Source organism: Rhinopithecus bieti, unplaced genomic scaffold (genome assembly GCF_001698545.2).
Source record: "Rhinopithecus bieti isolate Rb0 unplaced genomic scaffold, ASM169854v2 scaffold_31823, whole genome shotgun sequence".
NCBI lineage: Eukaryota > Metazoa > Chordata > Mammalia > Primates > Cercopithecidae > Rhinopithecus > Rhinopithecus bieti.
In genome coordinates, this window is record NW_016814121.1 from 1,191,996 (window position 1) to 1,209,362 (window position 17,367).

General features: G+C 51.5%; 1 protein-coding gene across 2 annotated transcripts in view; it reads right to left on the reverse strand.

Annotated features, from left to right (window-relative positions):
* The window catches only part of CFAP77 (cilia and flagella associated protein 77), a 168,602-nt gene that overhangs the window by 61,495 nt on the left and 89,740 nt on the right, over positions 1-17,367 (reverse strand). For both annotated transcript variants that reach the window (XM_017849895.1, XM_017849896.1), the window contains exons 2-3: positions 14,793-14,892; positions 14,000-14,228 (exon numbers count right to left, since the gene is read on the reverse strand). In XM_017849895.1, coding sequence (XP_017705384.1) covers positions 14,000-14,228; positions 14,793-14,892 — 329 coding nt within the window. The remainder of the gene's footprint in view (positions 1-13,999; positions 14,229-14,792; positions 14,893-17,367) is intronic.

Here is a 17,367-nt window from a genome sequence, read left to right on the forward strand (position 1 = left end):
AAAAAAAAAAAAAAAAAAAAAAAAGATGTGTCCATATCCTAACCCCCCTCCAGCCTGTAAATTTGACCTTATTTGGAAAAGAGGTCTCTGCAGATGTAACGATGTTAAAGATCTTGAGATAAGATCATCTGGGGATATTTGGCTGAGCCCTAGATCCAATGATAAGTATCTTTGTAAGAGACAGAAGAGAAGACAGAGATGCAGGAGAGACAGCCATGGGCAGTGTGAGGCAGCAGTGGCTGAAGGGATACCCAGGAACACCCAGGGCCACCAGGAGCCGGAGAAGGCGGGAGACCCTTCCCTAGAGCCTGCAGAGGGAGGGTGGCCCTGCCAACACCTTGATTTCAGACTTCCAGCTTCCAGAACTAGGAAAGGATCCATTTTTCTTACTTTTCTTTCTTTCTTTTCCCTTTCTTTCTTTCCTTCCTTCCTTCCTTCCTTCTTTCTTTCTTTCTTTTCTTGTCTTTTCTTTCTTTCTTTCTTTCTTTTCTTCCTTCCTTCCTTCTTTCTTTCTTTTCTTTTCTTTTCTTTCTTTTTTCTTTCTTTTCTTTTCTTTCTTTCTTTTTTCTTTCTTTCTTTCTTTCTTTCTTTCTTTCTTTTCTTTCTTTTTTCTTTCTTTCTTTCTTTCTTTTTTTTGATGGAGTTTTGCTTTTGTGGCCCAGGCTGGAGTGCAGTGGCGCGATCTCGGCTCACTGCAACCTCTGACTCCCAGGTTCAAGTGATTCTCCTGCCTCAGCCTCCCAAGAAGCTAGGATTACAGGCATGTGCCACCACACCCAGCTAATTTTTGTATTTTTGGTAGAGACGGGGTTTCACCATGTTGGTCAGGCTGGTGTTGAACTCCTGACCTCAGGTGATCTGCCCGCCTCAGCCTCCCAAAATGCTGGAATTACAGGTGTGAGCCACCGCACCCGGACGTTTCATTTTTGTTATTTTAAGCCATCAAGTATGTGGTAATTTGTTTCAGAAACCCCAGGAAATTAACAAACGATGATTTTCAACAGCTCCTGTAGCCGAAGCTCAGTGCCCTGCAGGAGATGGGCCCAGGAAAGAGTTGGCTGTCTCATGCGCTCTTGGCACCAGAATATCGCCTGTTCCCAATATCCAGGACGCACTGCACTTGAGCAATCTGTTCCCTCTCACTCAGCCAGTCAACAAGCGATTACCGAGCACCTACAACATTCCAGGCAGGCGCGTGCTAGGCACTGGGGAAGGAGGAATAAGCAACACCAGACCCGCCCCACTGAGTCTGCTAGGGGAGATGGTCAGGTCTGCAGGCAGTGGCCACACAGGGTGGCCTGTCTAGGCAAGGGACACAGGAGTGTCTGAAGGATGGTGAGGCCTCACCCAGGCGAGGTGGGGGACGAGTGTCCCTGGCAGAGGGGAAAAGCATATGTGAGTCCAGAGAAACGTGGGGAGGGAGGGAGTTCAGGGGACTGAAGGAGGTTTAGCTTGGGGGAGTCACAGTGAAGTCTCAGCAGACCCAAAGGTACCCTTGTGCCCTCTCTCCTGGATCCTCTGCCCACTAGAAACAGCGGGCACTGCCTTGCTGTTATACCTGTTGGTTGCATATTGGTTTGTTTTGTGTTTTTTATTTTCTCTATATCCCAAACAGCCAGCACCACAATGCCTAGCACAGGTGAGCCCTAAATGAACTCTCAGCATAGGCCGGAGGTAACGAATGTGGGTTCTGAGATCAGATCCCAGCGTGACCCCTTTGCGACCACGTGATTGTGTACAAGTGTCTCTGGGCCTTGGTTTCCTTGTCTGTAAATTGGGGATAAGAGAGTCAGTTGCTACCTTAGGGCCCATCTGGGGATGTCTTGAGTTGATGTGTATGAAGCACCCAGCATGGTGTCTGGCCCTGGAAGCTGGCACTATTGTTCATCAAAACGAATGCAAGGCTCCAAAACGAATCTGGCCTCCAACAGGACTGATGGGACCCAACCTGCAGCTCCGTCCTGTGAGCTCACTGCTCCTCCGCACGACGAGATGATCGGCCTCCGACGGGATTGATCAGGGCCTGCCTGCAGCTCGTCCTGGCTGGGCTCACCGCTCCTCTGCATGACGCGCTCATTCTGTGACTATTTTTGCTTACGGGGTCCCTTGCCACAGTGGGATGTGGGCTGATGTGTTGGGCTTGACGCCTGGTTCTTCATGCAGTGTCAGGGGGGTGCCGGCTGGTTCACAGCAGCACCATCTCCTCCGTGCCCTGTGTCCCAGAATGAGCTAAACCAACCTCACCCCAGCAACCCCTCTGATTGTGTCGTGAGCTGGAGGCTGTAGAGGCGATAAGAGGCCCACGGCCGGGCCAGGCACCGAGCCGGACTCCCGACCCTGGACTCCAACGTCGGCTCCCACCAGGGCTTTCACTCTGCCCCTCCCCCGACACAGGCGAGGCCCAGCTCTGGAAAAATCAAAGGCAGAATGGAGCATGTGTGATGCAACCTGGGAGGCCCCGAGGGGGACCAGCCGGGCCAGCCTCGTTAGTGGTGACCTTGGCACCGAGCTGCTCCTGATGGATGGGGTTCGGGCCTGGCCAGGCCCCGGGGGAGTGGCGGCCCCATCCATTATGGGCCCATCAGCGCCTCCCTGAGCCCTCACTGCTTGGGATGCCACGAGTGTCAGGCCGCGAATAAATCTCTGTCCAGGTCACAGGAGAGCCGAAAGGGAAACAAGGCAAAGCATGAAAAATGTCTGTGTCCTGGCTCTGGCGACAAAGCCCCCATGAAGGAGGAAGGAGCAGCCGGAGTTTGGGGAGGGAGAAAGGGTGGATCAGAAGCAGCCAGGCTGGGGCCCCAGGGAGGCTGGGCTTCCTGGAAGTAGAAGCGGGAAAAGATGGGGGCCCCAGGCTGCTACCTCTCCCAGTTATGGCTCCCTTCCTGTCCCCTACCTTTTTTTTTTTTTTTTTTTTGAGACAAAGTTTTGCTCTGTTGCCCAGGCTGGGGTGTAGTGGTACAATCTTGACTCACTGCAACCTCCACCTCCCGGGTTCAAGTGATTCTCGTGCCTCAGCCTCCCTGTAGCTGGGATTACAGGCACCCATCACCATGTCTGGCTAATTTTTGTATTTTTAGTATAGATGAGGTTTCATCATGCTGCCCAGGCTGGTCTCAAACTCCTGACCTCAAGTGATCCACTTGCCTTGACCTCCCAAAGTGCTGGGATTACAGGTGTGAGCCACCAAGCAAACCTGGCCCTCAGCCTGGGCACCTTTTAACAAAACTCCTTGGAGATCCAGGCCCACAGAAGCAGGCAGGCCTTGAGGAGGAGCGGACCCCTGTCAGACTCAGTTCAGGGGGCTCCCAAAGCCCCGGCAGAGGTAGCCCGGGCTGGGCAGCCAGCCAATGCCTCCACCTCACAAAAGAACCTGTTCAGGCCGCTAAGGGCCAGGGTCCTGGTGTAAGCTGCCTGGACGGAGCCCCCACAACTCCACTCACCACCTACGACCTCTTGCTGAGGGATAGAACCTCACCATGCCTTCCTTTTCTTGTGGATAAATAGAGGTGATGGACGCCCACCACACAGGGCTGCAATGAGGACTCATCCAGTTGCTCTGTGGAAAGCCAGGCCCCAGTAGGTGCTCATCAGCATTGGCCGTTGATTGCTGTAACTGCTGTTCGTAGCCAACATCTCACTGCTGAGGACTTGCCTCCGCACCAGGCCACTGGCACCATTGTGGACGGAGCTCAGGATGAGAAATGACTTCCTCGCCCAGGGCCTTGCTCTGCCTCCTGGAAGCATGCGGCCTGTGGATATGAACAGCCGCCCTGGAAGGAGACTCGGCTCAAATCCTGGTGCTGCCTCCAACTAGCCAGGAGACTTTGGGCAAATGACTCGCTCTGAGCCTCAGTTTCCCCATCTGTAGAATAGGGCTGATAGTCTCTACTTGGTAGAGTTGTATTTAATGAGATGAGGTACAGGGCTCAGTGTTGCACGCAGCAGTCACTCTGTGGGGGCCCAGAAAGTGTCAGCTATGAAGACTGCCCCCTTCCAACACACACTCTGGTCCTCATTTTGTTCTCTGAAGCCTCTGAGAGCAAAACCCCTCCACTGTCCTAATCCCAGGGCTTCAGAGAGTTATGGACAGCTGCTGTGTCTCTGCCGCATCTTTTCACATCCAGCTAGGAGGACCGCATCTCTTCTCTTGTTCTTTTTTTTTTTTTTTTTTGAGACGGAGTCTCGCTCTGTCGCCCGGGCTGGAGTGCAGTGGCCAGATCTCAGCTCACTGCAAGCTCCGCCTCTGCCTCCCGGGTTTACGCCGTTCTCCTGCCTCAGCCTCCCGAGTAGCTGGGACTACAGGCGCCCGCCACCTCGCCTGGTTAGTTTTTTGTATTTTTTTAGTAGAGACGGGGTTTCACCGTGTTAGCCAGGATGGTCTCGATCTCCTGACCTCGTGATCCGCCCATCTCGGCCTCCCAAAGTGCTGGGATTACAGGCTTGAGCCACCGCGCCCGGCCTACTCTTGTTCTTTGTACACGGTGGATATCCTCCCCCTTCCTATCATCCTGATGGCTCCCTTCTAGACGATTTTCTGTTTATGAACCTTCCCTTGAATGTATGATGTCCTGCATTCTTTTTTTTTTTTTTTTTTTGAGACGGAGTCTCGCTCTGTTGCCCAGGCTGGAGTGCAGTGGCTGGATCTCAGCTCACTGCAAGCTCCGCCTCCTGGGTTTACGCCATTCTCCTGCCTCAGCCTCCGGAGTAGCTGGGACTACAGGCACCCGCCACCTCGCCTGGCTAGTTTTTTGTATTTTTTTAGTAGAGATGGGGTTTCACCATGTTAGCCAGGATGGTCTTGATCTCCTGACCTTGTGATCCGTCCGTCTCGGCCTCCCAAAGTGCTGGGATTACAGGCTTGAGCCACCATGCCTGGCCTCTGTCCTGCATTCTTGAGCTTGATACTACCGGTATGGCCTGAGCTGCAGAAAAGAGCAAGGAGGTCACCTCCTTTCTTCTGAACTTGCTACCTCTATTAACATGGCCGAGGAACACATTCATTCTTTGAGGCAGCCTCAGGGCACTGCAGACTCATAACATCAGTTGGGGGGGGGGGTTGGGGAGGGGGGATCACAGTGGAGTCTATTAAGTGTCATCTCTGGCTATACCGTCCCCTCTCTAGGTCTCAGATGGACTGTCTCTTTGCTTCCGATAACTGTCTCAAAGTCTTAAAGGGCTCCAGACCATATTTGAGTGCTCACTATGTGCTAGGCATTGTGTTGGATGCTGACAATGCAATGATGGATGAAACCGACATTCTCCCTGCACTCTGGGACCTGACATACAGCAGAGGAGTATTCACGACAATCGCAGTCAGTGCCAGGGAGCAGATTATGCCGGGGACAGGAAAAACTTGGCTTTGCTGGGGGGCAATGTACATTTCAGGCCCTCTCCGAAGCCCGGGAGTCTTTGCGAGATCCACATGCTCCCCCTTGTGGTCAGACCAGGTTTCATTCAACCGGGTTTCAAGACACCAATAAACGCAGCCGCGGTCTCGCCCTTCAGAAACTGCCTCGGATCTCTGGGATGGCTGCTGGGGAAGGGGCTTATTATTATTTTATAGGAGTTTGGGTGGGTGGCTTGGATTTTTTTGGCCATCGGATCCAGGAGAAACAAAATAACCCAGAGTGATTGATGGGCCCATTGTAAATTTGTAAAATAAATCAGCCTGGCAGAAAGATTCAAAAAACCTGTCAGGCAGCAAACATTTTTTTAACAGCCTGTAAAATTTCCTGCATCCTTCACATTTGTCAGCGTCAGGCTGATGATGCATCTGATAGCAGGACCAGCAGCGGCTGCAGACAGAAGGCTGGGCCAGCAGCATCTCCCGCTTATCTGATGTTTCTTACGTTTCCATGGTCTGAAGGCTTTCAGCACCATGACTGGGGGTGTAGACCAGGCTAATTAGTGCTGATCTAAGGATGCTACTGAGGTTGCACGTGGCAACTGGCTTTATATTTGGACCCCAATGTGGCCATTTGTTCATGCATTCATTCAGCAACTCCACGAGGGCCTCCTCCGCAAAGGTACTGTGGTCGGCACCAGAGATCCTGGGGTGAGAAAAGTAGGCCTGGAGCATCCAGCGTGGCGAAGGTTCTGGATGCCCTGACAAGAAGTTTGAGTTTATCAGGAAGTGGTTGCCGCTGAATGTAAAAGGGAAGGAAGTGACCCAGAAAGGGGAAGCTCAGTGGGCTCTTTGGATCTGTTCAGATTAAGTTCTAAAGCTTTAAGAAAAATCCAGACAGGATGGCGTTACACAGAATCCTGTCTCATTCCGCTTCTAGTGCTGGAAAAACATAAGCAGAGTCTCTGCCCGTGTCACCTCCACCCCTGTGTTTGTTAGGGGGGCAGATCAGATCCTTGGTCACTGTCATAGGCATTTGGGCTACACTAACCCTCCTCGCACTGCAGAGCAGCCAAATGACTTCACCTCTCAGATCCTCTGTCTCTTCTTCTGTAAAGTGGGGATAGAAGCATTGCAACCTTGTACTCACTTAAGCTAACTTCGTACTCACTGAGCTATTCAGAGTTAGTTAACGAGGATGCTCCTGAGGACCTCGGCACAGTGTCTGACCTGTGGTAGTAATAATAACACATAGGTGCCATTGTTAGTGCAAAGTGGGGTCTTCCCACCTTCCATCTGGCCCATGTCAGACACTGATGCGCAAGGGGCTGTTTGCTGGTTGACTGAGTGATGGATGTTTCTGCTAGCATCTGTGTCTTGAGTGTGGCACAGGCTCCCAAGCAGAGCAGTGGCAGAGCCCAGGGTGCCCAGAGTCCACCAGGAGCACCAGCTGCTGCCAGGCCCTCCCTGCTCCTCCCCTCCCCGCCATCCCTGACTCATCATAATCGACAATGCTGGGCCAATTAGGAGCAGTAACAATTAAGATGTGCCGAGGGCATGTGAACATTTGCAAACACTTATTAAAATGCATCAATAATTAAGCGTGTCTTTAATAGTTACATTTCTGGCCTCCAGACATATCCGTTTCTGGACCTCGGGTCACAGCGTGCTTTGAGATCTGTGTTAGGGCCCTACACGCTGGTAATGAGAATTTAAAATTCTTCCCTGACTTGAATTCTGGGATTTGACAGTGAAACAGCAGTGAGAGAATACCGGGGCTCTTTCCAGCTGCCTGATCCTAGAGGTGTGGTCTTCAAAGCCAGCCGCCAGACTGGGTAGAAATCTAGGCTCTGTACTGTAAGGACTCGGGGAGGGCCCTTGCCCTCCCTTTCCTGGCCTGTGAAGTGTGCAGAATGATACCTGTCTCATAGGAAGGATGTAAGGGTTAACAATTATGTGTGCAAAATGCCTCCATGTTTAAGATCAATGCAAAGCAGCTTTTGTTACTGGTGGCTCATACTGTCATCAGAGGACAAAAAGAAGCCGCAGTTAGCAGAGGGATCGAGACCATCCGTCTACACCAGTGGTTCCAAACTCAGTGCCTACCTGGACTAGGCAGGTAACAAAAATGAGAGAAGCCAGTCTGGGTGAGGACTGGGATAAACGGTCCATGGATTCTGTCCAAAGGGACGCTGCCCCTCAGCCCCAGCCCCTGAAGCCAGGCAGAGCGCAGTTCCACTTGCCCAGGCTTCTGTTTTTTCAAGGGAAGTAGAAAATCCAGGTATTTATATGAAATCTCCCTACTTTTAAAAAATGTGGCAACTCAACCTTTTTTTGTTTTCTTTCATCACTGCACCAGCCAGACTCCTCTGGGGTTGATTGGGCCACAGCCCCAGTCTGCCCCATGTCTACACGACCCCTATTTTCCAGGTAACTCCTCAGGTCTCCACTTCCTGCGAGTCACAGAGGCTTTCAGATTGAAATGCACCCTTCTGATTTAGTGACAACCCACAACAAATCAGTGTGGGTTGGGAACCAAATAGGATAACTGGGAAGGAAGTAATTGAATAATCTAAATTCGGCGTTGCATCCCATCTTGTATTGAGGCTGAACGCACAGATTCAGAGACATGTGGAGAAGAGGGGGTGCACCCCTCACCACAATTCATTTGCCCATTGCAAATCTAGACATGGGTGGGGGCTGGGGGCTGGCTGTGGTCAGAATCGTAGCTCACAGGGTGGCAGTCACCACCCCTCTGCTCATTAGCATCCTAGCTTAGAGGGAGCTTTAGTGGATTCAGTCTGAGGTGGGACTTTATTTTTTTTAACACATCTGTAATTGTGAGTAAATAACACTCATTTTGTTGTTGTTTTGTTTTATTTATTTATGGGACCAAACTGCCCCAACCCCTCCTCTGTCGGGTGTAATCAGATTTGGTGTTTTAACATGCTTTTAAAGTAAAGAAATAAATACGGTTGAGGCTTGTAAAAGGTGATCATTAGAAAATGGGCCTTGGCCCCATAACTTTAAAGTAATAGCCCCATTAGGGAGCGGGGCAATGATTTTGTCATCGTTCCTCTGCATTTATGCTGCAAGGTGGAGGCTTTCCACGCAGGTTGGGCATCTCAGTAAAAGCTTTTCCAGCAGCCATTTAACCTCCATTTACGAAGAAATAAAGCGAAATTGATGCTGATTTGGGCCTGCTTTGGGGGATATTTCTGCTCCATAAAAGCCCTTTTGCCTGCAATTTGCGGAGCTGCCCGTCACATCAGAAAGGGCTGCTGTTGATAAAGATAAAGCTTTATGGCCACGATATTTGCTGCTAACAGCAACCTAATGCAGCATTTTCATTTTTGTGCAATTAATGTTAATGCCTGCTACGAAAATTGTCATTAAATACCATTTTAAAATCCATTCAATTTGCATATGCAAAGCCCATTTACCATCACAGAAGATATAGCCAGCACTTCATCACGTCCTTTCCCTGGAATTGTGGTCACTCAGTTTTATAGCAATTTAAGATTCTGTATTGAAAGCTGGATGATAGTGCTTGTCCTTTCTGAGCCCAGCTGACTTCAGTGATGCTGTGGAAAACCCCGGCCCCAGGATGAGAAGCTGTGGGTGTTCTGGTTGCACGTCGGTTCCAAGGAAGTAGGACACAGAGTGAGGAGCACTGGATGGGGAGCCTGACAACTGGACTCCAGACCTGGCTCAGTTAACAAATTGCTGTGCAACCTTGGGAAGCTCTCTTCACCTCTCTGAACTTCTTTCTATTTTCTCCTGTTTTAAATAAGGGCTTTGAACCAGGTGATCACTAGTATCCTTTGTGTTCCAATCTTTTCTATTTTTCTTTTTCTTTTTTTTTGAGATGGAGTCTCACTCTGTCACCCAGGCTGCAGTGCAGTGGTGTGATCTTGGTTCGCTGCCACCTCCACCTCCCAGGTTCAAGCAATTCTCATGCCTCAGCTTCCTGTGTAACTGGGATTACAGATGGACGCCACCACGCCAGACTCTTTTTTGTATTTTTAGTAGAGACGAGGTTTCACCATATTCGCCAGGCTGGTCTCGAACTCCTGACCTCAGATGATCCACCCGCCTCAGCCTCCCAAAGTGCTGGGATTACAAGCGTGAGCCACTGCACGCGGCTCTATTTTTAAATATAAACATACTAAAGGTTGAGAATCCAGGCCAAGCCCTGCCATGAAGAGGTTGTGTGAACTTGGGGAGGTCAATTAACCTCTGCCTGCCTCAGTTGGATAGTAATCCTGTCCACCTCTGGCACAGGGTTTTTATGACCATGAAAATAATTTGGCATGAAGGTTTAGAGCCAAGCTGAGGAGGCACAACACAGCCTGAGAATCACAGAGTGCTGTGATGAGTATATGTGTTACTAGTGCAGCCCCCTGTCTACAGATGGGGAAACAGAAGCCCTGCGAGGAATGTGACGTGGAGAGTTGGTGACAAACCTGGAATTAGCATCCCAGGCCAACTCCCATCCCAGGGCCCCTCTCCTGCCACCACGCTGTCTTTGAGGCACTTGGTCACCAGCATGGACTGATCTAGTAATCTATTGCACAGCACGGACCAGGAACAGGGGCTCCTCTCTGCCCCAGGCAGCCTGCAAGAACAGGGCAAGGGAGGGCACATGTGTTGAGAGCTGAGAAGAGAAGTCGGGTCAGCAGCAAAAGTCACAGGAGATGCCTTGGGGGACCCACTTGGGGGACGATTTCAAAAGTATAGGGAGGATGATGTACAGGAGTTCATTAATCCAGCCCCAAAGTGACTTTCCAGTGTGTCTCTAGTGTCACCTTTCTGGTTTCAGGGCTGGTGCATAGAAATGCATTTCTGGGGACAGACATGCCTGAGGCCATGAGAGGTGGGAAAACTTACCAAAGAGGCGATGCTGAGCTGAACTTTGAAGAATGCGTAGGTTTTCCCACCCGCTCATCCCTCAGGGTTCTTTCCCATGAGTAGGATGCTGGGAAAAGCATACAAAGGCATACACAGTACATGCTGTGGACAGCGGTGTGGCGGGTCCCCAGAAACTTAAAATACAATTACCACCTGATCCCGCAATCCCACTACAGGGTCTACCCCCAAAAGAACTGAAAGCAAGACTGGAACAGACACGTGTACATCCACGTCCACGACAGCATTATTCACAATAGCCAAAAGGTAGAGACAACTTAAATGTCCATCAGTGGATGAATGAGTCAACAAAACGCAGTCTATACCCACAGGGAACATGACTCAGCCTTGAAAAGGAATGAAATTCGGATGCACGCTATAACATGGATGAACCATGGGGATATTACGATAAACGAAATAAGCCAGACACAAAAAGCCACACATTGCATGATTCCATTCATATGAGATCTCTAGAGTAGTCAAATTCATAGGAACAGAAAGTAGAATGGTGGGTGCCGGGGGCTGGGAGGTGGTGTTTAATAGGGAAAGAGTTTCGGTTTGCAATGATGAAAAAGTTCTTGAGATGGATGGTGGTGATGGTCACACAACAACGTGAATGTAATCATTCCCACTGAATTGTATACTTTAAAATGGTTCAGATGATAAATCTTTTTTTTTTTTTTGAGACGGACTCTGGCTCTGTCGCCCAGGCTGGAGTGCAGTGGCCAGATCTCAGCCCACTGCAAGCTCCGCCTCCCGGGTTTACGCCATTCTCCTGCCTCAGCCTCCCGAGTAGCTGGGACTACAGACGCCGCCACCTCACCCAGCTAGTTTTTTGTATTTTTTTTTAGTAGAGACGGGGTTTCACCGTGTTAGCCAGGATGGTCTCGATCTCCTGACCTCGTGATCCGCCTGTCTCGGCCTCCCAAAGTGCTGGGATTACAGGCTTGAGCCACCGCGCCCGGCCCAGATGATAAATCTTATGTATATTTTACCACAATAAAAAATTTGAAAAAATAAAAAATAAAGAAGGAACTACCACCCCCCCAAAAATATATATATATATATATATATGATGGCACAGTCAGAGGAAGGCACCTAGTCCAGGAGAGGCAAGAGGGGAGACTGGAAAGACAGGCTAAGGATGGAATGTCAATGGCCTTAAATGAGGCCCGGCCTGGATGCTGCCACACAGATGGGCTAAGACGTTGGCTTTGTCAGTCACAGGCCACTGAACAGGGCTCCAGATAGCAAGAAGCCCACTACTGTCTGGGAGCAGCCGTTTCTATTTATTTGTTCAGTGCAATGCACAAATATTGGTCATTTGTGTACTAATGACCAGCTTGTGCCGTGATGTGGAAAGGGCGGGGAAGTCCTGCTGCCTGCCTGGTGTGCATTCCCCTCCTGGAACAGAACCCTGGTCTGTACATCTTTTCCACCATCAGCCCATGTGGATTGCAGGGACTGATTTCACCCCTGACTCCAGGGAAGGGTGCCTCATCAGACCAGGTCAGCCAGGCTTCCGATTCCCCTGGCAGACCGGGCCAGCCAGGCTTCCAATTCCCCCGGCCTCAGCCATTAGCTCGGAGGCAGACCCATGACCCAGGCCTGGCATCTCAGCCCTGGCCACAGCGGTTGAGTAGAAGATAGTCATGTAACCGGGCACCGTGGGTCACACCCGTCATCCCAGCACTTTGGGAGGCCAAGACGGGTGGATCACCTGAGATCAGGAGTTCAAGACCAGCCTGGCCAACATGGTGAAACCCCGTCTCTACTATAAATACAAAAATTAGCCAGGCGTGGTGGTGCGCGCCTGTAGTCCCAGCTACTCGGGAGGCTGAGGCAGCAGAATCGCTGGAACCTGGGAGGGAGACAGAGGTTGCAGTGAGCCGAGACTGTGCCACTGCACTCCAGCCTGGGGGACAGACAGAGATACTGTCTGAAAAAAAAAAAAAAAAAGATAGTCATGTAACCCCAAGCTGGCCCAAAGAGTCTTGAACTCAAGGTAGCACCAACGCCCTTTTCACTGGGCTGTTAAGAGAAAAACAGAATAGAACTGCTGCTGGCCATTTGCAGGTGAGAAGAAGCTTCTCAGAGAATGGAGCCAAAATCAGGAAGCACAGCCAAGAAACAGAGAGACCTGTTGCTGATGACGTTGCCTGACTGTCTAGATCCTGCTATGCCTGAAGTCATCCCTGCACTTTCCAGTCACGTGAGCCATGAGTCAGTTTTGATTAAATGCAACTACGTTCTGCTTTTGTAGAATGTCATGTGTGCCAGGATTGGGACATGGGTCATGTCTGGCTCATTTCATCTGTGTGTTAGCAAGATAACTCTGGAGTTATATGGAAGGTGGCTTAGGAAGGGCCAATTCTGGAAGAAGAGAGAGCAGTTAGCTGGTTTCTGTAGGACAGTCAGAAGAAGATGGGGCGTTGACTGGATGGGACGCATGGCTCTTCTGCTGGTGTCCCCCCACCTCCCTCCATTTACTTGTGTGTGGCCTGTGGGCCCTCATTAGCACTAGGGAGCTGATCTAAGCGCCAAGCCAGTCGTGCCCTTGTTGACAATGGTGAGGATGTGGCCTCATTGGGATGTGCATGCCGGTCATCTAACCTGTGGTGACAGTGGGGCCACCGGACAGTCATTTCTCAGGGGATGGAAGAATAGAATAGAACTGCTGTTTCTCAGGGGTGTGCTGGAGCTTTCTGGGGTGCCAGATTTATTCTATATCTTTATCTTAGTGGTAGTTACTTGAGTGTGTCCATTTGTAAAATTGCATTAAGCTGAACACTCCATGATTTGTGCATTTTACTACCTCAATAAAAAATTTAAAAAATTTCATAGCTCTTGGATCTACAACTCACATTACATCATATCTTAACATGAACACTAGCTAACATTTATTGAGCGCCTTCTGTAGGCCAGGCCCCGTGCTCAGGTTTTTGTATGCATTACGTCACTGAAACCTCAGCATACGGTGAAACAGGTGCTGCTCTTATCTCCATTCTACAGATGTGGAAGCTGGGGCAAGGATCCCACGGCCAGTCATGGCCAGAGTCCAGGTTTGAGCCCAGGCTCCAGAGCCTCTCTCGTGGCTTCCTTGGGGTGGTGCTGTGCTTGGGTAACTTGGCAGGCTCTCCCCTCTCTTACCCCATGAAGACAGAGACAGGCTTTTTTTTTTCTTTTTTTTTTTTTTTTGAGACAGGGTCTCACTCTGTTGCCCAGGCTGGAGTGCAGTGGTACAATCACGGGTCACTGCAGCCTCGACCTCCTGGGCTCAAGCAATCCTCCCACCTCAGCCCTCAAGTAACTGATACTATAAGCACATGCCACAATGCCCAGCTAATTTTTAAAATTTTTTTGTAGAGACGGGGTTTTGCCACGTTGCCCAGCCTGGTCTCGAATTCCTGGACTCAAGCGATCCTCCCACATGGGGCTCCCAAAGTGCTAAGATTACAGAGATGAGTCACTGGGCCTGGCCCAGGGACAGGTCTCAATCACTGTTTGTTAATCAAGGGAAAGTGGGTGACCTGTGCACAGCCCTACAGGGTACCTGCTGTAAGGCCAGGACCCAGCTCAGCAGGATTCAGGGTGTGGCTACAGAAGTCACACAAGAGACAGTCATCGGAGAGAGGAGAGTGGGGCTGGGAGGATGCTCCACTTCCCTGTCAGCCTCCGACCTTGTCCCTGATTCAGCTGGTACCCCCACCCCTCAAGGGATGAAGCCCTGCCTGCCAGCCACCTCACCGTGCCCGGATCCCAAATGTCATGTTTGGAGGGAGAGGGGGCGGCTCCTTCTTCAGGCGCCGGTCATCCTGGTCACTGATGCGGATGTCGTTGAGCTGACGGTAGAGCAAGTTCTCCCGGGCAGTCACCAGGCCAGCTTTCACCGCCCCACGGTTCATCGCGATATAATTCCGGGTCAGCTCGTGGGGGCAGGTGGGCTGCTGCTTAAACACGTTCCAGCTTCCGATGGCTGAAGGCAGGGAGAGACCCACGGGGCAGTGGTCAGCCTGGGAGTAAGCACCCTGAGGCAGCTGATCAAGAAGAAACAGGGGCACGCGGGTCCTCGGCCTTCCCATCTACCTGAGCCTGCTGGGTGACAACCCTGCCTGGCCCCCAGAAAGCAGGATGGCCCAAAAGGGTGGGATCGGGGCTCCCAGAGATCCCAGAGCGAACCGAAGTCAAGTATCTTCCCTGGAGCTGGGCTGGCCTGGCCCTTGACTTCCTCTGGGCAGGCAGAGGGTTGGTCCCAGGCTCATTCTGTACTTGTAACCTGAGCAGCACAGCACACACAGTCCCTGCCAGGGGGCGGGTGCCCATGCTAGTTCCCTGACACCGCACACCAGGGCCCTGCTCGGCCCTCCCCGTCTGGGCCACTTCCTGGGTTTTACCACTCAGTTGCCCAGGCTGGCGGTCCCTGGGTCTTTCTCCAGCACCCAACCAGCTGCCAAGCAGCGAGCTAGGTCAAGGGCTCTGTGAAGAGGGGTGAGCCTCCCGCCCACTCCTCTGCCCTCATGCTCCAAAGCTGCTCGCTCACCTTCAGGGACTCCTCCATCAAGCCCTCGGATGTAGAGTCCATAATTAAAATTAATGCCAGGCAGACTGTAGCTTCTTTCCCGGGGCTTGCCAAGTTCAACCTGTCGGGGGAAGGACAGAGAGCAGAGGTGAGGAGTGGAGTCTCAGACCAATCGTATTGTAATCCGGCAGCAGGGAGGCACCAGAGGCCTGCCTTGCCCCAGGCCCTGCCGCGGCCTTCAGGGTGGCACAGGAGTGGGTGGCAGAGCCCTCCCTGGGAGGAGCGCCGGCTGCGGCTGGCACAGGGTCACACAGCAGAAACGGGTCCGCATGTCTGTGCTGAAGGCAAATGAGGACATCGGAGATGGGAGGCCTCTCAGCACATCTGTATTGTCAGAGTGGGGAGGCACAGTCCCCGAGCTCGGCAGCTGTGTTTGGGGTGGAGCCTAGACCTGGCTGGCTCAAGCTGGAAATGAAGGACCCAGTTCAGGAGGCCTCATCTGGAGGCCCTGTCGAGGGAAGGAGACCTCTTTCCTACCTTCATTCCCACCCTCCTCACACCAGGGACCGCTCAAACCATCATCACTGAGGAAGTCACTTCCTTGAATCCTCACCTGGGGAAGACACAGTGACAGGGCCACTGCCACCCATCTGCACCTGGCCGGCTGTCCTTACTCCCTGCGACTCTAGGGAACTCCTCGGCCTCTCAGAGGTGGTTTGTACAAATGAAATTGCCCTGTCATCAACCACATTAGATGCCCCCCACCCACCACCCATTTATAGCTATAGAAACTGAGGCCTAGAGAGGCAGGGTCGATATCCCCGGCCCCCAAGGGCTGGGCAGGGCATCGCGTGGAGGCATGCCCGTCCTCTTGGCTGGCGCTCTTGATCATCCTGCCACGCGGTCTCCCTTTAGCACAACAGCTCCTCGAGGTCAGAGGCTCTGTCCTGCACAGTGCTGCAAACCCCATCGCACCTGCTGCATCGATGGGCACTTGCTGGGTTCTGACTGCATCCCAGGCATGATGTTTGGGGTTCCTTGGCCTTCCCTCATGCTGTCTGCACAGCCACCCAGTGAGGCAGGTCTCATTACCATCCCTGTTTCTCAAGGGGAAGCTGAGGCACAGAGAGATCCAACAGGTTGCCTCAGGTCAAGCAGTAGGAAGTGGCAGAGCCAGCACTGGAACCCAGGCTGGCTGCCCCAGCTCATGCTCAGATCCACAAGCCAAAGAAATGCCCACAGCCCCAGCTTCTTCTGGCTCCCTGGTGCCAGCAGGCCCCAGGGCCATTACTGAGAAGGGTGGGCTCAGCTGCTTCTCCCACTGCCCACAGGCCACAGGCTGTGGACTCAAAGTCACAGGGTGTTACATTTCCTGGGATCTCTCCACTCTGGCCACACGAAAGACTGTCCAGAGGATCTGGTAGGCTCTGGCCTTGCTGTCTCCTGCCATCTTGTCTATATCCCCATCTCTCCAGCTCCCACAGGTTGGGTGCTGAGAGGTAGAGAGATGGTCAAGGACCACCCAGCGTGGCTCATCGCTGCCTCTGGAATAAACCCCTCCCTCAGCTGGCAGTCCAGGTCCTGCACCCTCCAATCCCACCCAGCACTGCGGCTTTGCCTCCCAGACTCCCCTATGGCCCCCGTTGAGACAGACGAACCCACTCTCCCCTTGTCTGAAGGACTGCAGGCATCCCAGCCACCTCCATTGCTCTTTCCTCAAGGCCCACCCTTACTGGTCCTTATTCTTCAAGCCCTGTCTCTGCCAGAAGCTCTTGGGACCCCTGGATTCACCATGGCTCACCCTGGTCTGAATGCCAGTGACCCTTACTATCCTGTTCATTTGGGGCTTAGAACTTACCACCTTCTCAGTTTCCATGAATGCACATGCAGACCCCCCTGCCTGGATTACACACTCCTATCCAGCCAGAGCCATGGCTCCTATTACCTTCTTTTTCCTGTTGACACACAGCAGGTGCACAATAAATGCCTGATATTAAAAACCACTTCCTCTGGGAAGCCTTTCCAGATTGGTATCAGTCCTAGACAAGCCTCCTTATTATATGGTGGCACCACAGCAGCCTCAGCCTACCTTCACGGCACTTACAAAATGACAGGGTAGTACCCGTGGTAATGTGGATGGAGTTGACAAGATCACGCTGAGAAGCCAGACACAGAGCGCTGCCGCATCCTGCATGATTCCATCTACATGAAATGTCTAGAACAGGCGAATCCAGAGACAGAAAGTAGCTTCATGGTTGCCAGGGCTGGTGACAGGTCGGGGGAAGGGATGGAATGATTGTAGCTGTGATGGCTAAGGGGTGTTCTTTGGGGAGTGATGAAAATGTTTTAAAATCGATTGTGGTGATGATGTCACAACTCTGTGAATATATTAAAAGCCATTGAATTCTACATTTTAAATGAGTGAATTGTAGGGAATGTGAATTACATCTCAAATAAAATTACAAAGTACTGTATTTAAGTCATTCATTGCATAATGATCAGTTTAATGTCTGTTTTCCCTCATGAGCCTGTGAGCCCCACAAGGAAAGGGATCCAATCTTTATTTTTTATTTATTTATTTATTTATTTATTTATT